The sequence below is a fragment of the Gambusia affinis genome, linkage group LG01 (genome assembly GCF_019740435.1).
Source record: "Gambusia affinis linkage group LG01, SWU_Gaff_1.0, whole genome shotgun sequence".
Taxonomy (NCBI): domain Eukaryota; kingdom Metazoa; phylum Chordata; class Actinopteri; order Cyprinodontiformes; family Poeciliidae; genus Gambusia; species Gambusia affinis.
This window is the reverse complement of record NC_057868.1, coordinates 39,123,950-39,147,101: the sequence shown is the minus strand read 5'-3', so window position 1 is coordinate 39,147,101 and position 23,152 is coordinate 39,123,950. Positions and strand designations below refer to the sequence as shown.

General features: G+C 38.9%; 2 protein-coding genes across 8 annotated transcripts in view; both read left to right on the top strand.

Annotated features, from left to right (window-relative positions):
- xkr7 (XK, Kell blood group complex subunit-related family, member 7) overlaps nucleotides 1-12,658 on the top strand; it is a 72,671-nt gene extending 60,013 nt beyond the window's left edge. Inside the window, exons 2-4 of the mRNA XM_044124931.1 lie at nucleotides 479-678; nucleotides 5,879-6,098; nucleotides 6,258-12,658. Coding sequence (XP_043980866.1) covers nucleotides 479-678; nucleotides 5,879-6,098; nucleotides 6,258-7,065 — 1,228 coding nt within the window. The 3' untranslated portion in view covers nucleotides 7,066-12,658. The remainder of the gene's footprint in view (nucleotides 1-478; nucleotides 679-5,878; nucleotides 6,099-6,257) is intronic.
- Nucleotides 12,659-14,517: 1,859 nt separating this feature from the next.
- On the top strand, nucleotides 14,518-23,040 carry ccm2l (CCM2 like scaffold protein). 7 transcript variants are annotated; one of them, XM_044124834.1, is made up of 11 exons: nucleotides 14,518-14,759; nucleotides 15,718-15,885; nucleotides 15,960-16,043; nucleotides 16,823-17,006; nucleotides 17,498-18,081; nucleotides 18,197-18,326; nucleotides 19,518-19,581; nucleotides 19,676-19,856; nucleotides 20,054-20,192; nucleotides 21,265-21,412; nucleotides 22,312-23,040. In XM_044124834.1, exons 1-11 carry the CDS (start codon nucleotides 14,730-14,732, stop codon nucleotides 22,445-22,447), a joined length of 1,848 nt encoding a protein of 615 aa, XP_043980769.1. In that variant the 5' UTR covers nucleotides 14,518-14,729; the 3' UTR covers nucleotides 22,448-23,040. The 7 variants fall into 7 exon arrangements, with proteins under 7 accessions (XP_043980769.1, XP_043980780.1, XP_043980797.1 ...); XM_044124845.1 differs by having other exon boundaries at nucleotides 14,519-14,759; nucleotides 22,315-23,040; XM_044124862.1 differs by having other exon boundaries at nucleotides 14,520-14,759; nucleotides 19,700-19,856; nucleotides 22,315-23,040.
- The last annotated feature ends 112 nt before the right edge of the window (nucleotides 23,041-23,152 follow it).

Below are 23,152 nucleotides of genomic sequence, written 5' to 3'. Positions count from 1 at the left end.
TGTTCCTGTATTTCTAGAAAGCGCTGACTCTTCTCAGCAACGCTTTGCAGCTTCATAATGAACTGTGGTTTTGGAAAAGTTAATTTTATCTACATTTACCTGATGGCACCCTTGAAGCAAGAAAATCTGTTACAAAGTCACGGAAGAGGAAGAGAAGAGTATTGCTGCTAGGATTCATCTGCAACCAGTCCTGATTTGTCTCATGAATACAATTTGTCAACAAACTAAAAACAAGAGTTACAACAGTGTCAAAGCTGTTGAAAATGTTCACCTAAAACATTTAATATCCCGGTTTCATCAATGCCAGAAAGAGTTTAATGTGTCATAAGAAGGAAAAGGTGTGTTGCAAAATGACATCAGTTCTACTATAATTGTTTTTTGTTGCATGTTTTCCATTTTTGACTGACCAAACTGGATTTGGAAGGGTTGTCCAACCTTTTATTTGTAACTATTTCAAACTTGTGTCTCTGGTCTCCAGGTACATCCACGCCCTCTACCTGGGCGCCCAGAGCCGGTGGCACAGGAACGGGCCCCGCCGTCACTTCCACTGGAGGCTGATGTTCGAGAGCGCCGACATCACCATGCTGCGCCTGCTGGAGGCCTTCCTGAAGTCTGCGCCGCAGCTCGTCCTGCAGCTGAGCATCATGATTCACGGAAACGGCGTGCTGCCGCTCCAAGGTCAGAGAGACGCCACGTCTCCTTCACACTCAATGTTTCATGGAAAGATTTCTTATTTACAGGAAAGATTCTATAAATTTCTAGTTTAGGAAACTCTGATTCAGTTTAAATCTGACTTTTGACTTTTCTTGCCCTGTATTGTTGCTAGTACAGTTTTTCCAGGAATCCTTTGGGGCTGCTTTTCACACCTGATTCCAGTCAAATGTTTAAATGCTCAATATTTTAATCTGCCCATAATCTATTATCTATAATCTATAGCATTTTAAGGTAATTATATGACAGAATAGCTACTTATAAGGTAAAATATCAGAATGATTTTTAAATAGTAGATATCAGTAAAAACAGTAAGAAGCCTGAGTTAAATTGCCACCCCCAGAGGTCACACCAGAGGTCATCAAAGGTCAACCAACACCTTAACATTTTTGAAAAATCTAGCAAATTTGGTGTCAATGTAAAAATACTTGTGAATACTTTTACAAGAATTTTAGCTGCACAAACCAACACAAACTTTGCACAATCAGTATATGTCAGTTTTGTTTGATTTTGTGAATGATCTCTGGGGACCTTTGGAAACTTTTTTTAAATTTTAGAAGCTATAAGAGCAAAAATGTAAATGTACATCCAGATGTAACAGCAGCAAAGTGAAAGGCAATCAAGGCATGTAGGTTCACGCAAAGATAAAAGCATAAAAATAAACAAATTGATATATTATAAGGACTAAAACACACAAACATTAAACTACTGTTTGAATAATGTTTGACCCTGGAATTGTTTCCCAAAATGCTTTGATCCATGTGAACACACAGGCTAAACAACAGAAAAACTCCTGCAGATGCATGTAATCTCTTTTCCATGTGTAGGCTGAGGCAAGGATGTCAATAAAACAGGTAGAAATACAAATATCTGTGTGTGTGTGTGTGTGTGTGTGTGTGTGTGTGTGTGTGTGTGTGTGTGTGTGTGTGTGTGTGTGTGTGTGTGTGTGTGTGTGTGTGTGAGTCCTGAAGGCAGATATCGGTGGGAGAGTCAATGCTTTATTCATGCCACTCTTACAAGAAGCAGATTGTTCTTTGATGAATAAAACAAAACAATACTCCTTTCTCCAGCCTCACACACACACACACACACACACACACACACACACCTGGCGGCAGCAGCAGAAGACGATCACTGGGAACATGGGAATGACACATAAAACCAACAAAAACACACACAGACATGAACACACACACACGTGTGCCTGAAGAAGCATTAAAGATGAATATTTCATGTTTCCGTAGGACAGCAGAGTAGAGGGGCTATCTGTCAGTCTGCCCCAGGGCAGCTGTGGCTACATTGTAGCCTACCACCGTCAGCATGTGGATCTCTATGTGAAAGACTGAATGTAGAGTGAAGTCCTTTGGAGTCCTCTGGGCTCGATGAAGTTCAGGCCTTTTACCGTTTCGATATCTGCAGTAAGGAAACATTTGTTCCAAACAAATGTACAGCCGCCCGGCCGGGTCAGTTTCAAAGGTCAACCAACATCTCAACATTGGTCATTTTACATCACATTTTCTGTGGTGTTTACAGTCATCAGGTTAGAACAGACGGTGACTAGATTCTGCTCTGTTTCAGTTTTAGTAGCCACATTAGGCAGCAGTTAGCTGAGCATTTTTTATTTTGGACTATAGTGTTTTTTAAAATCTTGAAAAGCTTTATCTTCTCCCAAATTTAGTTTTACAGATAAGTTCTAAAGCCCTAATGTAATTGGCTGTTTTGTTAACTTTCCGTTTAATAAAGTTCGACATCTGTGTTGAAGATTTGGTTGTCGACTGTTAAGAAATATTCAAGTAGTTAGGTATATTCATGCTCTTATTTTGAAGTGGCTGAATACTCTGTAGCACTTCTGTTTCCTCTCCTCATATTCTCTCTCTTTTTTCCCTGATAATATTATTTTGAACAAAAAACACGTATTAAGATAAAACACGTAGAGAATAATACACAATCATAAATGCAGCATCTAAAGGTATTATAGGACATGTAAATTATGTCACAATTAAATTGGTGTTCGAGGGTTGTAGTCTTTCAATGACAAAAAAATTAAAGTTAGACCTTTAGAGCTTTAGCATTACGGTCATTCCATGTGAACACACAGGCTAAACAACAAAAAAAGCTTGTGCAGATGCATGTAATCCTTTTTCCATCTGAGTGGAAGTCACATGGAAACTCACATGTTGGTGTAGCCCTTCAGCATTAGCTGAGCTAACCCTAACTTATGAGTTAGAGGTGTGCCTGTTTTCTACTTACAATAATAAATATTTGGAATTATGCAAAAAAAAAAAGTAATCTAATTACATTAAAGATGTTAGTAAAAACAGAAAACTGTATCTTTTGTGAAGTGTTTAGTTTAAATCAGAGTGTCTTAAATGGCAGAGATCTCCACACCCTGAAGATAAACCTTGTGCTCACTGACCATAACAGCTTTGTATGGATAGTGACATGCCTGGCTGACAGTGGAGTAAATCAGCCCAGCTCTGTGTTTCTCCAGAAAAGGCAGTAAATGTGCTCTGACAGTCACTTGAAGCGAACTCGGGTCCCTCTGAGAACGTTACTGCATGCAGCTCCACTAAACACTCTCCTACTGTCTGTGGAGAAAGCCTGAAACAACCGCGGTCCTGCTGAAATGGAAGTTAGCATCACTGATTGTTGGGTCTGACCGGAACCGGCTCTGCAGTTCCTAGTGTTGCCATCAAAGAAGACACATTTACAATGTTTTCAAGAGCATAATTTAGCAAAAAACAATAATGACAATAAAAAAATCTGAAAATAAATGACACACTGTTACAGAAGAGAATTAAACGGCACAAAGGGACAGCATGTACAAACCGAGAGTTGGATTTACTTGTGACACAAAAGCAGGATTTTGTCTGACATATCTAGAAATTAAACTGCAATATAAGATGAAGGATGTTTTTGTCTTGTTTACATTTATTTTTCATTGAATTCCGAATTATTTTTCCATCTCTTGTTGATTTTATTTCCAGTTATAAAATAAATCTAAATAAAAACATAGATTAGCAAATAAAACCATGTGCAAAACACAGTAGTAAAATATGGTTGGCAAATAAATGCAATAGCAATCAGATGAATACATTAGTAAATAAAATTGTTAGTTAACAATTAGGTTAGCAAATAAAAAAATTGGAAACAAATTGAGAAACAAGTTGAAACAAATAAGTTAATTATTGCTTTAAAAAATATTTGTATTTGCAAAGAAAAATAGTGCAGTACATCAATGGATTAGTAAATTTATACTAATGGAAAGTTGCATAAACACACATCTAGTTAATGGCTTTGAATAGAGAGGATCCTGCAAACCTGATCTGCAGCACATTAATTAACAACAGATTGATCCAACTTTTTGTCAGGCCAACGGTTTGAACAACAAAAACGTCATTTCAACCTTTTAAAGTTTTAAGATGTTCTCTGAAACTTATTTAACAAAAACATTTTTTACATTCGAGTAAAATCCTTCAGAGAAGTGACTGCTCAAAAAATACCCAAAAATATTTTATTCAATTACAGAAAATCATTTAAAGCAACACTGATCAAAAATAACATTAAAATTCAAAGTTGAGGTGCTTCTGCTTTAATTTATTGCCATCTCAGTGTGATCCACGGCTAATTTCAGACAAGCTAACTTAATTAACACGCATGAATGTCATGATCCTCACTGTTCCTGTCAAATCTCACGTTGCTCCACCGCTCTGCCCCTCCCACCTCTGCTGCCTACTGATTGCTGATTGATGTCACCTGTCCCACTGCCTATATTAAATTAACTCCTGCTTTGGACTTTCGTGTCCATGTCTGTGATCATGTACTTGACCTGTTTTGCCTCCTAGCCTCCTGATAATCTGGTAGAATCTGTTCTGTTGGGACCGAAGATGCAACATTTGTTACAGTTTCAGCTGGTGTGGTTGGCATTGTGTCAAACAAACCAAACCCTTTGTAAAATCTGTTCCCTCCTCCTCACCCGTGGTGAAGCTACACCCAGAACCACTAAAAGAAACAACACAAACATCTCAGGAAAAGACAATGGACGCAACTTCCTGCTCTACAAAATCTAAACAGAAACTGAGTAGCATCAGATTTTAGCCGTTGTAGGATTTCTCTTTTGTCTTTGGTAAAAGACTTTGAGCCATTTCTTCTGCTCCAGGTAAACTCACATCGGTGTGTTTTGTTTACCCAGAATTCCCTACACTACAGTCTGTTTCCTGCTTTTGGAGAGGTCTCTGGTTCACTTGGTATTCATATGCATTCAAACCGCACCAGAGTTCACTCAAAAAAAAAGGTTTTTAGACAGAAAAACAGGTTTTTTGAATTTACTGTTTTGGTCCACTTCAGAGTTTGATTACTCGTTCACACCTCCGCAAACGAACCAGACTATCAAACCAAAATTTGATAGTATGTCTGATCTATACTCACCTTGCTACTGCAGTTTTCACACTCTGTGACATGATCATCGTCCCCTATTTACAGCATAATAGGATTGCTCTCTATGTACTCTGGGTAAAACAGTCCCTGTCAAAAAGACACTCCATTGTTCTTCTGCTACATAACAAACTATTCAAGCCTATCAAAGTCCGAATGTAAGAAACGTATTGCTCTGGGAACCACCTGTGTTGGTTAACTTTTCAATTCCTGATTATTCGGTACTTCCTGTTTACGTTGCCTGTCACTCAACTGACTCTACTTCGCAAAGCTACTCTGAAGACAGAATTGCTGTCGATCTTCCACATTCTGAAATTTGTCTATAAAACTTGTTTAACCTTTCCTGGGTTGTGGTTGTTGTTTTTGGTCCAAATCATACTTTTTCCCTTATACAAGATGGTTAAGGTCCAACTGACTGCACAAAAGAAAACTGCTGTAAGAAGAAACACCAAGAGTCTACAGTATTAACATCTTGTCACCTTGGCTCTTTAAAAGCCTCATCATAGAGTGATCTCTATTTGGTTGAAATTTGGTAAACATAACTACACTTAAACAATCAAAAGGTGTTGGAAATACAAGGTCTTAACTGCATCCAGTTTTTTTTCTTTTCTGTCCTGACATCAAAGTATATCTAAAAAGATTTTAAGAATTCAAAACCTTAAATCGTTACTTTTCTGTTTCCCACCTGTTGTCCTTTTTAGTTATGTTTTCCTCTCACTTCCTGTTTCACCAGGCCTCTCAGCTTCAGCATCACTGGTTTCACTGGCCTGGATGATCGCCTCCTACCAGAAGGTTCTCCGGGACTCTCGTGACGACAAGCTGCCCATGTCCTACAAGGCCGTGATCGCCCAGATGCTGTGGCACTTCTTCACCATCGGGGCGAGGACCGTGGCTTTCGCCCTTTTTGCCTCTGTCTTCCAGCTCTACTTTGGCATTTTCATCGTCAGCCATTGGTGTGTAATCTTTGATCAAACTAAAAATGTTTGCATTCTGACTAAGATGCTTCGTTTAAGATTATTAGTACTTATGATGGTGATTTGAAATAGTGAACCTACAAGTTAAAAAAAACCTAAATGGTTACATGTAGTTTTACCTCTGTTGATGTGTTTTAGGTGTGTGATGACCTTCTGGATTATCCAGGGTGAGACTGACTTCTGCATGTCTAAGTGGGAAGAAATCATCTACAACATGGTCGTGGGTATCATTTACATCTTTTGCTGGTTCAACGTCAAGGAAGGGCCCAGTCGCTTCCGTATGGCTCTGTATTACTCCGTGACTCTGGCTGAGAATGTGGCGCTGACCGCTGCCTGGTATACCTACCGTGGCCCCCAAACAAGTGACTCATCCGCCCTGGTAGTGGTGTGCTTGGTGGCCTGCAGTTTTGCCCTGGGAACCTTCTTCATGTTGGTTTACTACTGCTGGCTACACCCGGACGGGCCTGTTCTGGGCTCCCAGTGGGGAGGATGCATAGATGAGGGTGTGGTAGGAACAGGGGGGATGGTGGGAGTTATTGACGCTTGCCTTACTCCATCGCAAGGGTCCCAAACGGATATGGTCATTACCAGTCCTCCACGGACTTTGCCCAGGACTAAAGATAAAGACTTGGGGGAGCCAGTTCCTGGGGAGCGGGACAGAGACAAGGACAGCTGCCTGCCTGTCTTCCAGGTACGCCCCTCCCCTTCCTCTTCTCCCGCTCTGCTTCACAGGACCTCCTCCACATCCCGTGCACAAGAGGGTCCTGTGATCAGGATCGACCTCCCAAGAAAGCGATACCCAGCCTGGGACGCACACTTCATCGACCGCCGCCTCCGCAAGACCATCCTGCTTCTGGAGACCACTTCGGCCATAAGTCCACGGATACAGTACAGGAGCAGCTTGATGGGCAGCAAAGAGGTGTTAGAATATGAGACAACTGTTTAAGCCAACAGGGGCTGTTAAACTACAAAGTGCAGTCTGGGTCCAAGGCTCAGCCCGGAATCAGTCTTCAACCCAGGAATACCTGCGCCGGGAGTAGCATGAAAAGAAGACAGGATGCCCTCATTCCCATTGAGGAAAGAGGTTGTCAAACTGCGATTGTGAAATGTGAACCTCAATGTGGGACCAAAGCTGTTGAAGAACATATAGCAAGAATTACCTGTTGGAAGTTAATGGAGTTTACCGAGCCAGGATTGTCTCATTTTCTAACACTTCAAACAAGAGGAATTTAATCTTACACCAGGGACCAGTAAGTGTTAGATTTTGTTTCAACCTGGACGGTGAGGACAACAAGTAAAAGGACACCAGAGAAATAAAGCTTGAGATAATTAAAAAAAAAAAAAAAAAAAAAAACTGTCTGCCACACAAACTGAAGCCTCAGGCCACAGAGACAGAACAGAAATGTATGACATGTTGAAGAAACAGATTGTCAGAGTGTTCATGGGACATGCAATCATTTTGGGTTTGGGCAAAATACATAAATCTACAGCCTACTGATTTGGCATTCACAGATGCTGAGTCACTGTCTACAACCAAATTCATCACAGGTTTAGCCAAGATAAACACACACCAAGAGAAACACATGGGTTGCTTTGTTTTTCCATCCAGTCATGTCCCCAAAAGGTTGCATGTGCCACACAAATCTTTGGTAATTGTGCTCTTTAAGCATTTTGTCAGAGGCGTCTAAAGGAAAAAGCTGCTCGAATTCCCCAGCAGGGCCTTGGCTTTCATCTGATGATGGATCGTAACTCAGTCTAAGCGCAAATGGTCCATGAAACATAGGCCTGCAATACAACTGATACCAATTCACCCATCCATTTGTGCCACAATTGCAGCCATAGCACAAGTCTCGCTGTTTACATCCTAGCTGCACTGTCGACCCCAACCCAACGGACTCGCTTGGAAAGCTGAACGAGGATCTGATAAGTGGATGTACATGAGCAGCTTCTCAAACGGCTACCAACGTATGGCATGCTGTAAATCGCCAGAAACAGGTCTGTGATGTACAGTTGAATAAATGCAGATGTCCAATACTGTATAAGATGTTAAAATAAGCTGTAGTTAGGTGATGAATGCCTTTTGTGAGTAAGGAAGCTTCATTTACTCGTAAGAGTCTAAATGTTGTCCAAAGTGGTTCACTTTTTTCTAAAAATCATATTATGTAGGATATGGAGGATAACACGATCTATTTCAGTATACTATGAACTGTTTTTTATGGGTTTGATCTTGAGGGCAAAAATAATAAAAAGAAATATACCACTTGTTTAAAGTTAACCGTCAAGACAAAGAGTACAGATATGTTTTTGCAAACTAGGTAGATGCAATAGTTGATGTCTTTTGTAACAAAAAAGATATACCCGCCGTCTAAGTTCTTTTGTTGGGTTTGGTTTCTTTGGAGGACCATCATGTTTTAAAATTAAGAAGGTTCTGCATTAACCATATAAACAACGCTGGGTGCTTGGTGGACGTGGTCACTGAATCAAGAAGTTAAACAGAAGTGGGAAACTTCCTAAAAGTGCAGCAGCACTGATTATTGGCTCCAATAGTTTCAAATTTAAAACAAAAAAAAAAGTTTTTTGGATACAAATCTTTATGGTCTCCTTTTTTGTGGTCCTTAATTCAGTTCAAATTAAGGCTTTACTGTCAGGTTTTAAAAAGATCAATATTCTGCCAAATTAGAGGATTTTAAACTACAAACCAACAGGTGATGCCCAGAGATTACATCCATTTGTTTTATAATCTGCAACTGGTTTTGTTTGGAGAACACATTCCTTTAAGTGCATAACTTTGGGCAGAAGTTTACTTTGCCACTATTAGGCATGGGCCGGTATGAGAAACTCACAACATTGATTAAAACTACTGGATTTAAATGCTTGTGTCAAAGATAAAAACTTAGCAATTGTTCAGAAAGTTACATATTTCTGATTGTGTTAAGAAAATGTTGTTGTTCATTCTGCCCATGGAACTATGGAGCAGATCTTTAACCAGCAGTGTTGTTAGGTCATGTGAGTTTGGTTGTCTGGTCCACATGCATCTGTAGAACACCTATGAGGTATTTTGTGAGGGACTATGAGTCGCCTGGTATGCTTTGAAGGGCTATTTGGTTATTTTATACCAAAAAATAATGCTGTGTCCACATGTTTAGCACAAAAAACATGTTTATTCCCAGTGCAGGATGGACTCCACTCTTTGACCGAAGTCAATAATGTTTGCTTTGGATGTTTCCCAAGCATGCACAACTGGAAGGAGACCCCAGTGCAGATTTAGAAGCACAGATAAGATTGGATATATTCCCAAACCACCAAATTTGTCTTTTTTGTTAGCAAGGAAAAAGTATAGTATCCTTCTTTCGGTCAGCTCAGCAACAAGAAGAGGGAGAGGCAGCACTCCAGCTCATCCACACAGCTGGAGCAAACTTTCCTTGTTCCAGCGAATTTTGTGGCAGTAAAATGATTTTAAACTGTAGGAACTTTTTTGTAGTCTTAAAACCCTGACATGCCTTGATACTGGTTACCGGCCCATGCCTGATCAATTTAGACTCCATACACTGAGGCAACAATCAACAGTGATCAGGCAGTTCAGGTCTGATCCTTTTGGATGTGGGCATTTTTGGCAGTTTGTCAATTATTGAGTAAACATTGGATGTTGTTCTTTCTTTTAATTTTGTGTATGAAAAAGAAGGGAGCAGTGAAGACAGAAGGAAAGTGACATTGATCCTCTATCAATGTGTCTGTTCTCGTTTTTCAGCTTGGACTATTCAAAACTGCAGGTGACGTGGATAGATTGTTGAGTTTTTAACGGATCAACAACCAGCAGCGTTTTGATTTTTTTTCATACTTTCATGAGACATTTTCTAAGTTAGTTTAACTGGAAGCTTGTTGAAGATGAAGATGGATCCTCAACATGTCACATTTGTCTTTCAGCTGATAACCAAAGTTAGCAAAAAGCTGGTTGGAAACCATTGGATTGCTAACAATAGATGGTCCTCCAGCTTTTGGTAACTAGAATGCAGCTTCAAAGGTCAAAGTTTAGCCACACTATCAACCTCCAGGGTGTGGCTAAAGATCCTGCCTGGTCAGCAACAGCTTCACTTTCATCTTCATCAAACAATTTTTCCCAACAGCCTCTTTGAACTTAGACTTAATCATTTTCTGAAGCCGTTAGAGATGCGGTTTCCGTCTTTAAGTTGGTCTGACTTGGTAAAAAGTGGAGGTCTCTTTCTGTTACTTTGAGGAAAACTTAAAGCAATGTGGTGATTATATGTAAAGTGGTAACATTTACTCAAAGGTTGGTGTTTATTCTTATAAAAATACTATCTTTGTGCATGCCATCAGTTAAATGGGGTTTTTCAGCTTTGTTGCTGTAACATGAAGATGTTGAGGCTCAGTAAGACTGCAGACGATCTCAGTTTTTGATGGAGCTCCCAATCAATAGCTCCTTGATAAAGGTACCAATGAACATCATAATACAGCTATGAAGATTCTCAATATATTAGAAGACAATAAGTTTGGAGGAGATTTCTGTTGCTGCCACATTGAGTGAACAAAACCCATTGTTCCATACGAACTCTGAGAAATATCAAAAAAGACTGAAATGCTGGTACATTGTGACCCTAAGAGCATCTTTTGTTCTTGCTTTATAATATCCTCAGTCGTCGTCCGTTGAGTGTTTAGCTGATGATGCAGACACACTCCACCGTTTCCTGGTGTGTTCGAAGATTGCTTCATTGAGTGTTCAGTGGAACATAAAGAAAACCCAGTCTGTATTATTAAAAGCCAGTAGGATAGAGGTGCTCTGACTCTTACAAAATGCCCTCCACACTTACTGGCTCACTGGTAAAGATGTGTAAAGAAGTCTTAACTTTCCCATTGAAGCTGCATAATTTCACTCCAGGTCTCTGCACTGTCTCCTCCTTCAATGTTTCAGAAGGTTGGAGCGTGCAGAGAGAGGGATCGTTAACGGTTTTATGCAGACTTCAGCCCGAAGGGTTATTTACAGAGTTTGGATCCGGGGACTGAGAGCAAATAGAAAAGGATTTCAAGCCTTGAGAAATCTTATATTGATTTGCCTTCTGCATCAGTATCCAAGTGCTCAACATGCCACTCAATCTTGCAATATTCTAAGATATTTGGAAGAGAAACTGGCTCACAGCATTATGGGTCAATCGCTATAATTAATAATGAACACAGGGAGGTTTCCCACATATTAATTTCTTGTGTTACACCTGAACTGTTGCTGAAAAGCTCGTAATAGTTTAAGGATGAGCAAACTCCACATGATTATATTTGTGGTGGTGGGACTTTTTCCTGACAGAGTCTCATGGTGATGAAGAAGACTTGTTGATCCTGTATGCCACTCTTTGGCATATTGGAGATGTGCGTTTGTCCTTTATATTGTGTGGGGACCAGATAGACTTATCTAGACGTGTTTGTTGACGGGCCAGTTGTAAAACTTTTAGGTTGAGGGGATTTTTCTTCTGGAAACCATTTTCTTACTTGCCTGTTTTGTTGGTCATGAAGGCCTATAAGACACATTGGTCAGCAGCAAAAGCATTATTTTAAAGAGATTTTAAGTGTGACCATTATAATATAGAAAATAACATTCTTTTTATTATTATTTATTTATCCCCTCACTTTGCTACGATAAAATATTTATCTTAAGACTTTTGACACATCTCTACCAATAAGTTAGAAGGACATCAACCAAGGTCCAGATCATTCAGGAAGGCCAAAAAAGCAAACGGTTTGATGATGCAGACAATGTCCTACCTGAACCCAGGGACATCAGTCCACTGGTGACATACACAGAGGTGTAAATGGTGCTGAAAACAATGACTTTTTGTTACAAATGATCATGACCTGACAGGCTAACGTACAGCTGGTGCATACATAAACCACCCAGTCACAGGCCAAGGTACACTTTGCTTTCTCTGATTGGGTCATGCAGCAGTTTTTCTGTCGTTAAGCTAAGATAACAGTTGATAGTAATGTGCTGATTATATATTGACTTGAACAAGAACATGTTTAAATGTTATCGAGTCCGAAAGCTCGAATCATCTTTTGTTAATTAATTCAAGGAGTTTATGTTGATTTATTTTTGTATTTGTTTTATATCTATTTATCTATTGTTTACTCACTTGGTGGCCATGTCTTTGGTATGACTCTTTTATTATGATGTAAAATATGAAAATAGTTTGTTTTTTTTACTCATTCTATTTTTCTGTAAATATCAGAGTGATACAATTCTAGGATGTGCGTGTACAAGTATGTGTGCTTTGGTATGTAAGTTTGTTGTGTATGTAAAGTATGTGTGTACTGTAAGGATGTGCTCTCAGTTTCCTCTTCTACTTTGTTTTTGATAATGCCGCTTAAACATCCTTTGAGTGAGCAAGCAGAAAAATAAACCTGTGGTGAAAATTATCTATGACGATGTTAAAAAAAAAAAAAGAATTAAAACAAAGAACTCAACAAGCTGTGCTGATTACTGTAGGTGGGAAAAATACTGTAGTAAACATGGCTCAACAGCCATCAGAATAAACTCAACAGGCCTATGGCTCAACAGCTGGAAGTCAGTAAATTATTTAACTCAACAGGCCTGTGTTTGTGTCTTCTTTCTGAACATGGATATTTAAATCAACATGTGTTTGTGGAGAACTTCTTATAGTGCAGATCTCAGAAGAATCAACCATCACATGCATCAAATTTAACTTCTACTTTTTTCACAATTTAAAGGTGCGTTAAAGGTGTTATTTGTCTTTCTGAACATGGATCTTTTATTGTTTAGGAAAAATCTGCATAATTTGTGTGTTTGTGGAGAACTTCTTATAGTGCAGATCTCTGTGTAAATTTGTTTTATTCTTCAAAATTTGCAACTAAGGTTTTCACGCTACCATCAGTAAAGACCCCAAAAATCCCCAAAAGTTGCTAAATATAGAGACTAAGTCATTGAGGTGGCAATAGTGCAACCCTGCTTAAGCCCCTCAATTGGTGAAAAGATTGGTGAAAAACAAGAGAGCTCAAAAAATAAATGTCCTAGCTCAGATTCTAGTTGCCTAGGTAACCAAATGATCATTAAGCTATTAGCTCACTAGATACTAGCGAGCGGTTGCCTTGACATTAGGTGCAGAAGGATGCTGAGGCTATTTGTGTGAGACTCCTTTGGCTCCATCAGCAGAATTTCCCCTCGTTCCAGCCCATAAGTTAACCTTCATCACACTGCTGCCCTCTTTTGGCCAAACTTGTTTACTAAAATAACAGATTCATGGTTTCCATTAAGATTTACATCTAACTTGAACTGGACAACTATTCCAGATGGTGCAGCAACCGCTACTTCCAAAATGCTTTTGTATTATGTTGTAATAAGAGTAGAATAATTGTGCCCTGTAGGGATTTAAAAAATGCTGCATACAGATAGTTAGCATAGGCACTGATAACGACAGATAAACAGTTTTTCTGTAATGAGAAGTTGTTTCTCTGCCATTAATAGGCTGCAGGTAGCAAATTGTTTAAAAATGCATCACTATTGCCTTCACAATGTATTTGCCAAGCATTTTCACTGAAATAATGAGAGCAAGTGTTAAGAGCCTGAAATCATCCCAACAGACACAAGCTATCAAACACACAGTAGTGGGTGCAGCTCTGTTTATTTTCTTGTTCCTAGTGTTTAACCCAAGGCAGCTGTTTGCACCCGTAGCTAGTAGATAAATGCAAAAGGCTTTAAAACAAATTCTGCTCCTATTGCTACAGTCTTACATTACACTGAAAAAGCAACTTTTATTTTTTAAATATTTGATAATAAACCTGAGAGAAATGTATTCAAGATCTACCAAAGTTTTCTACTAGTCACTTACTAATTTCTTAAAGCTAAGAAAATAGGAGCCAACTTCTCGGTGCATCCGATTTTTAATCTACTTGATACTTAATGTCAAGTAAATTTCTTCCAACTATCGATGTAATGCACAGTATACGTATACATATTGCACGTCTATTTTCATAAGCAGTAAAAATACTGATCTCTAGAGCGCCTTCAGAGTAAGTAAGCAAAAGCAGAGTGTTTTGGAGAGGCTGGTTTGATTACAGTGTTCAATATTGACTGAATTTATTAATCTGTTTGTTGTAATGACCTAATGTCAAACCTGGGATAAAAAGTAACGTCTTTTTGTAACTACAATCCCATAGAGAGACAGGCCTTTGAAAATCACCTTAAGCTGTATGGTGAAGAGAATTGGATATGACACTTGTTTCTGCACAAATTAAACTTTAAAAAGGGAATTCTGAGCTGTATAATTTGTGTGTTTTATCAGAGAAGAGAGAATGGATGTTATCAGTCGTTGGTGGAGTTTCCTCTCGGACAGGAAGTGGACTTCCTTCGCTTCCTGCTCTCCCCTCATGCCCACAGTGTTTATGTGTGTGTTGAGAGGTCTCAGCAGAGTAGACAATCAGTGTAGAAGCAGAAAAGGGCAAATATGACACACTTGCGATAAACGAACTCAGCCTTATAGGAACAAGGAGACAGAAAAAGGTAGAACAACAGAGAGACAGGAGCCACAACATCTGAGTGGAAACTGTGAGAAGGATCCAAACTTTCTGACCCAGAACAGAGCCACCACAATGGACTACGAACCAAAGAAACCAAAGAAGGTACGTAAACTTATTTTAGCTCCAATTTTTTATGCTATTAAGATCAGATGACTTGAGGGTACTTTTTGTTTTGTTGAAAACCTGTTGATTTTGCTTCACAATGCCCAACATAACTGGGCAGGATTAACTCCAAGACTTCTTGGACTGATTCGTGTCTTTTTTATATTGGCAGCCATTTTTTCACTAGTGCTCTCTATGAACTAATATCTGCCAGTATAAACTCTCTTTTGCTTTTTCTTGCAAAATTATGGTGTGCAGAGTTTTTGACATGCACAGAATAAATTGGTTACATTTAGTTTCTTTGTCATCCAAACACTTTTTAAAAGACAGTTTATAATGATAAAGATGTTTCCACTACAGTTATATTCAGTAAATTAGAATAGAGGCTCAGATTAAAAGTACCTTTTTAAAATAATCTTTATCTTTCATTAAAGGCTAATTTCTATACTAAAGAATGTTTTTACTGATCTGATGTAATATTCTATTTTTAAATGTAAAGTTTTCATTGCCTGTAAGTGGAAAATCATCAGAATTAACAGCAATAAAGGCTGGAAAACACCAGTCTGTAATTAATCTGTAAAACTTGTTTCACTTTATGATAAAGTACCTGGAATAAATAAACTTTTCAATAATATTCTAATTTATGGATCTTTAGTATTCCCTGGATACAATTGTAAATATTCTTATTTAATAAAGTACAATTTAATTCAGTCCAGATTGTTGATATAGTGTCAAATCACAACAAATGTCGTAAATTTAGGAGATAAACAGGTCTAATTTATATCCTGGTACAGGTCCATTTGGGCCCAATTTATTTCAAATCATAACGTCAGATTAATAATTCAATACAGTACAATTTCACTTTTATTGTTCAGTGATATAATATAATCAAGACTATGGTGACAGTTGACAGAAAATTGCATCATATGTAATGCCAGGAAATCTGTTTTCTTCCCAGACTTTCGTTTCACCCATTAAGCGTCTGGTCTGGTCCAGATCTGGTCGCCGGGCCGTAGACCGAGGCAGCGTTTACCGCCGGCCTCTCCACACCGTCCCCCTCTACCCACCGGATTACCTCATCCACCCTGAGCGGCTCATCTTTGATTATGTGGAAAAGGAAGTGAAGGTAAGAAACGATGAAGAACAGAACTGAAAAGGTTAAAAAAGAAGCTTGCCAACTTGTTTAACTTCTTCTCTTAGTTCCTAGGTCACCTGACCTGGGTGTCAGTTTCATTAAATCCATCAAGCAGAGATGAACTTCTGCAACTGCTGGACACAGCCAGGGTTGGTAGTTTTTACTGATCTATAACTCATTAACCGAAATGTTTTTTGTTATTATTAACTTAAACTTTAGTCGCCGGTTAATGATCAACTGCAGAAACTCCAACAACTTTCCAGCATAGTTCACAGCAGGTCTGTTCACATTCCATAGTTTGAAAAATGCTTTATTACAGATTAAGGTTAGATTGCACTGGGATGTCTTTTTGTTTGTTTTTATTCCACAATACTTTGAATTTCAGTCTCTTTATATAGAAGATTTCTGCACCTCCACCCTCAGTTTAAGCCTCGCTGTGGAGGAGAAAATATTTAAATCAGACACAGGAAGGGTTGCAGGTTACGTCTATTCGTTTCTGCATGGTAAAGTCATTTGTGTGGATAGAGAAATTATGCACAAAGTTCAGAATTTGTTCTTCACTTTGAGCTAATTATGCCAAATATTTTGCTTCCAATAGAGGAATATTAGATTGTAGACTTAATTTGCTGCTGCAGCAGAATATTTTCCAGCTTTTATCATCGTTAAATGAATCTAGCATTTAAAATTCACAACTTTGCTGTATTGGTTTCCCAGCAACCAGCAAAGCTAATCCAACCATGACCTTTCAACTTCCTTCAAAAAAAACCTCTGTAGGAATGTGGACCATGGACCCTGACTTTGTCCAACTGAGACATTTTTAGCATTGAGATGCTTTCCTTACCAAAACTAAGTCCTGGCTGATTTCTCACATAATGTTGCTATTTAAACGATAATAGAGTCTAACTTTTAACTCTGTGTTCGTCAGTAGCAGCTGAAGGTGCTGCCGCTGAAAACGAGCGTCGACCAGGACTGCATACTGAGTCTGTCTGCTCGCTGTCTGCTGCTGACATGGAGAAACAACGAGAAGCTGCTCATGAGGATTCCCACACATGAAATCGCTGCTGCCTCCTACCTGCGAGACGACGCGCTGCACCTGCTGGTTCTCAAGACAGGTGAGGAAATGTGACTGATGCCACAGCATGGAGAGCCCCCAAACCATCTGAGGCCTTCAATAAATACTTGGATTTTAACACAGACTGATATTGTCAAATATTAGAGAGTACTGTACGACAGCGTATTACGGTTATACAAAAAAAAAACTGTACATTTCCCAGAAAAAACTTTGAAACTAATCTCAAAAGGTTTCTAGAAAAAAACTTGGAAATTTTTAAGCTTGAAAAGTCGAACATTTGCGAGAAAACAAATCAGATTTTTTTTTTAGGAAAAACAAGAAAATATTGAAAATTTGACAAGTCAAACATTTGCTAGAAAACGCGCAGAAATTTTCTAGAAAAAACTTGGACATTTCTGATACAAAAGTTGGAAAATGCAAAAATTAGAACATTCCCGCAGAAGTTTTTTTTCCATCTACAATGGCCCTGATACTGCTGTCGTGATATTGTAACAAAGAGATGGATTTTGTTTCAAAATGCGCATCCTGCAGGTCTAAATGTGGATTCTGTGGTTGCTGACGATGACAGCCTGGACAGGAGGAAAACACAAGGCATCGATGGGCGACGACAAACCATGAGCTGCAACGCTGAGTCGCGACCAGCAGGGGGCACGATGGAGCGCAGACACACCATCTGTGGAGTTGACTGGAGGCCATCGCTCTCCAGAAGTAACCATGACAAAAACCAAAATGTGGAGAGAGGAGGTGGTGAGAAGGCAGGGGGGGGAAGCTTAGAGAGAAGGAGAGTCGGCGGCAGCTGGGAGAGGAGGCAGCAAACCAGAAAAACCGGTGGGAGCTGGGAGAACCGCAGAGCGAGACCAATGAGTGGGAACTGGGGGGTGGGAGCTGGAGGAGGGAGCTGGGAGAGGAGGCATGGAGGTGGTGGAGGAGCAGGGAGCTGGGAGAAGAGGCATGGAGGTGGTGGAGGGAGCTTGGAGCGGCGGCAGACCTGCACTGGAAGCTGGGAAAGAGGGAAAAGCTACGGCAGCTGGGAGAGACGGAACTACAACCCGCTGGAACCCACACCCTGTCCTGACGCCTACTGCAACCTGGTCATCCTGGCGGTGGAGAACAGGGTGAGGGTCTTCCCTGGAAGGCAGAGCGACCCTGATGATGCTAATTAGTCCACATAAACACAGATTTATGTGTAAACTAATCACATGAAACAGTAACCTAGGTGTTTATGTGCAGGATGCTGCAGAGGAGTATTGCTCCCTCATTTGCCAGATGTTCCAGATCATTTACGGCCATCAGACCATTGAATGTGTTGACAGGGCTGGATTTCACCACACCATGCCAGATCGATACTGGCTCCAAAGGAGTGAGTGTTGCAAAGTTAAAAGAAATAAAGGCTTGAAATATTTCACCGTATGTGTAATAAATCTATATGTAAGTTAAGCATTTCACTTTGTAAACAAACCCTAAGTGGGGACTTTTTAAAATGTCTTACGTAAGTAGTGGAAAGTACATCTCAAATGTGATTTTTGTCACTCATTTCAGAAAGTGAAATGCTTGTTTACACCATTCCTGTTTAACCGGCTTTAATTCAAATCCAGTTCATTTCCCTAGAAATCCAGGAGGTGTGAATGCGTAATTAATGTGATGTGAACCAAAAGAACAAACTCTGGTCTTCCTCCAAACCTTGGTTTCTATTTGGTTGAAGAAACTCTGGTGCGGTTTGCATGCCAAGTGGACCAGAGACCGCTCCACAAATGACAATCAGGAAGCCGTCCGACTAAAACTCATGGCATTCTGGGTAAATAAACCTGCATCAGTCTAGCACTAGCAGGAGAAATGGCTTGTGATCTTTTACCAATGACCAAAGTCAAATCCTCCAGCCTCTAAAATCTGATGTAACTCCATTTTTATTTAAGAAGTTTACCTCAGTGTCTTCTTCAGAGCTTTTCTCATTGTTTCCTTCGGTGATTCTTGGTGCAGCGCCCCCACAGGTGAGGGGAAAATAGATTTTCCAAAGGGTTTGGATCATTTGACTCAGTGCAGTATGAAAGAGAACCACACCAGCTGAAAATAGGATAAATGTTGTGATTCTGGTCCACAATCAAACCTAGTCTACTGGACTATCAGGTGTGAAAACAATCTTCCCTCAAGAAGATGTGGGGCCAAATGCTAGATAAAAGGATCTCTTTGTCCACCGTAGCCTAGTGTCCCCCCAGCTGAACAATAATTAGAGGCACAATGATACACTGTTCAATGCACCTTTTTAAACAAGATCCATATATCTTGTTGGAACACTAGTAGTTTTTTCCTGGAAATTCTCTGGAGGTGATAGAAGGCTGACTTTGTAATTGTCTTTCTGTGTCTCTGAATGTTACGATCAACAAAAAGCAGAATTAAATATTTTAAAATAATGATTAGCCCACAAAACAAAACCTTGTAAATAACCCAATAAAGTAAAGTAATCCTAAAACATTTTTTAACAGTCTTCAAAGTAATGCAGTAAAAATTAAAAGTAAAACTTGAAACATTAAGACTTTACTGTATTTCTGTACAGGTGACAGCTGCCTGACTGACATGTCCTACAGCTATGATCCAGAGTTCAGCTGCTGCAGCTCTTTGTAAGTAACATGGCAGTAGAACAACAACTACTACTGCTTTCTGTATGTTTATATGTGATGCAGTTCTTTTATAATATTGCTGCAATCCTCTAAGAAGCCAGTGTCCTGTCTCTGTAAGTGACGGCTCCCAGGAGGCTTTTGAGCTCTACTACAGTGAGACGTACAGCGAGAGCTCGTCTATCTCGCTGCAGGACTCCCATCGCAGCCTGGCATCAACCAGTGATGGAGCAGACAGCAACCCCGCCCTGCTGCTGATGCAGGAGTACATGATTACGGTGAGTGTTTACAACAATCGCAATCTTCACAAGTAGAGCATAAAGCTAGGCGGAACGGGTTTGGCTCCAATAGGTTTTGAATGAAGTCAAAACAGACACCATGGAAGGAAACTGAATCCCCAGCATATAAAGTAAATAAACCCCTGTGTGTGTGTGTGTGTGTGTGCGTGTGTGTGTGTGTGTGTGTTTATGTGCAGCTGAGGAACAAGCTGAATCCTCTGGAGCTGCAGCAGTTTGCAGTTCTGCTGAGAGAATACAGGCTGGGTTCAAACATCGACCACTTCTGCTCTGAACTGCTGCAGCTGTATGGAGACAATCGCAAATTCCTGCTGCTGGGTGAGAGAGCGAGACGGAGTTATTGTTTTCTTTGATTTGGATCCCCATCGGTTGCAGTTCTCTGCCCAGATTCAACATGAACAACTAAAAATACTGAACATGCATAGCTCACATAACACAAGCAGAATAAAAGTAACTGCAAAAATGAACAAATAAAAATACATACATAAATGACATAAATTCAAAATAGAAGTAACTACAAAATAAACAAATACAAAATAGAAGCCATAAAGCAAAACAAATGAATTATACTATAACAAAAAATATTCTACAATAGGACATTCACTTCAATATGTCAAGCATCACATATATGAGAAAACATGCACAGTTAATATAACACAATGCAGGGCTAAGAAGAATCATTCAGTATAGTTGTTTATCTTTTAAATATATCCTTACAGTTGTTCAAAATTCATTCTTCTGATGTGTCTCCAATATATTTTTTGTTAAGGTGGACATACCTTTAAATAAAGCCGACATCTTCACAGAATTTGTGTGAACTTTTGGAAGTGTCAGTCCTCCTTCGGTTGCTTGTCTGGTTTGATGGCATACATTAGTACTAAGAAACTGTTTAGAATATATAACCTTTGGCTGTTTCTAACTTATGATGTATCATTATAAAAATAAACCGGAATTCAACTCCAACCCGAATAATTTAATATGAATCATGCTGACATCTAAAGCATTCCTTGGTAAAAACAGCTACAGGTGAATTAAGTCTTGAAACTTCAAATTTAATACATAAAACCATGCGCAGTTTCACAGAAGGATTTATACAAAGCAAAATATGTAAATCTTTCAGTGCAGATGCTAGGATGCTACTAAAAAAGTAAACAAAGGCAAACAGAAAGAAGAAAGATTGTAATGTAGATTATTTTCTTCCACATTCTGTTATTCAAGAATGATTTGTTGGATTAAGACTGAACATTTTAATGTCTTAATAGTGGAAATACAACATTATTTTGGGAAACTTTTTCAGAAAAGTTTCATTTCCTGTGAAATGTTCTTGTCTTGGAATCCTGGTTTGTTTAATTTGGCCTCATTAACATGTTCATCCTTTGTTTTTTTTCAGGCATGCGGCCGTTTATTCCAGACAAAGACGTTGGCGTGTTCGAGGAGTTCCTTGAAAGCATCGGGATCAGAGAAGGCGGGATTTTAACCGACAGCTTTGGACGTATTAAACGCAGCATGAGCAACACCTCAGCCACAGCCATGAGAGGGTACGTAGAAATGGACGTGAAAAGTTTATTTCCAATAATTCAGTTCATGATTGATTCATTACACAAAAAGTGATCTGTTTTAAGAGCCTGTTTCTGTTTAGTTTGATGATTATAACAAATGAAAACGCAAATTATGGTTTCTCGGTAACAAAAATTATATTACATGAGACGAAAAAACATTTTTAATACTGAAACCGACCTAAACCATCTTGGAGAAGACTGTTGTCTTGACAGTTAGTCAGAATTATGAGCTTTTACAAAACATTGCAGAAACAGAGCTGTATACAAACATATTATAATAGAAAATTGAGTGGGAAGAAAAAGTGTGATATTTGACTTAAATTCTGCTGTGGCCTTAAAGAACACATTTTAAATATACTAAATATATAAAAATGGAGAAAATGTGGCAGTTTTTGGTAAATGTGTACATAAGGAACAGTGAGAATCGAGGCTTTGAAATGATTGTGAATCAAAGGCCATTAGAGGTCAGTGTGGATTCACAAGGCGTGGACTGAAATCCCAGATTAAATATGGAACGCAAACACGGTACAGTACATGCACAGATTTTTTTCATAGGCTGACATCTCACTAAGGAGATGTGTGTTTGGTTGATTATTTCTTTGTTTGGTTCTTGAAAAGCATGTTTATTTCCTTTTAAATTGTGCCAGATTTTTATGGGTGGAGCAGAGTAGCTGGGTATGTGAAAATCTTTTCTCTGCCAAACATAGATTTCCTTCACTTAATTTATATTTTAATTGTTTTAATTTTACAAGTGAAATATATAAACATTTTGATTACTGGATGCACCTGTTTTTGTTAGTTTAGAACCTGCATTTTGTTTGATTTAGTTCTATCTATACAAAAACCTGTCAGCAAGATAACAGCTATTCCTCTCTCAGTAGGTACGACAACGGCTCTCTAGCAACAGGGTCTCAGGAATTTAACCGACGCATCACTGACATCACCCACGACATCCAGGCGCTGGGCTTCCAGGACACGCACGGAGACATCGAGGAGGAAGACTACTACCTCTGATGAAGGGAGAGAAGAAAAGACTTAAGAGAGCGATTTCCCAACAGTTCTGTGTTTTTATCCACAGTAAAAAGGAAACAAAGTCAAAGTTTGTTTCTGCACAAACCTGATGAATAAAGCTAATTTTGATTCTAAGTTAAAACAATTTTGTATTGTAAGCCATGAAAGTGCTTCATGATAAACTAGAAATTGTTTTGAGATATAAAATGAGAAACTAAATGAATTCAGGAAGAACTACAGTAAAAACAAGACAAAATAAACTACAGTTTTGGATAGCAATGCTGAATATTCCATATTCTACTTTGCTTTCTAATTCCCTTCTGCTATCTGAGGAAGGGAATTAAAATCTAATGACTTAGTAAGTCATTAGATCTGACTTAATAAAAACTAGATCTTATCATTTTGTTTTATTCAACAATCAGTATTAAAAGGAACAGAAATTGTCTGTCAGTTCTCTTGGCAGCAAAATACTGAAAATTTTTATGTTTGCCTTTTGCAATCTAAAATCTGTGTATAAACAAATTTCTGTATTTAAGTTGTGGAATGTTTGAATACCGAGTTAATTAACTAGATGCAGTTTAAAAGACACTACAAAATGAACATATTCGTCATTTCTTCAATGTTTAGTTTTAGTGAGTTTTGTCTGGCTTTACTCTAAAGATTGTGTTAAAGACATTTAGTGTTTCAGAATTTTTACATTTTACTGAA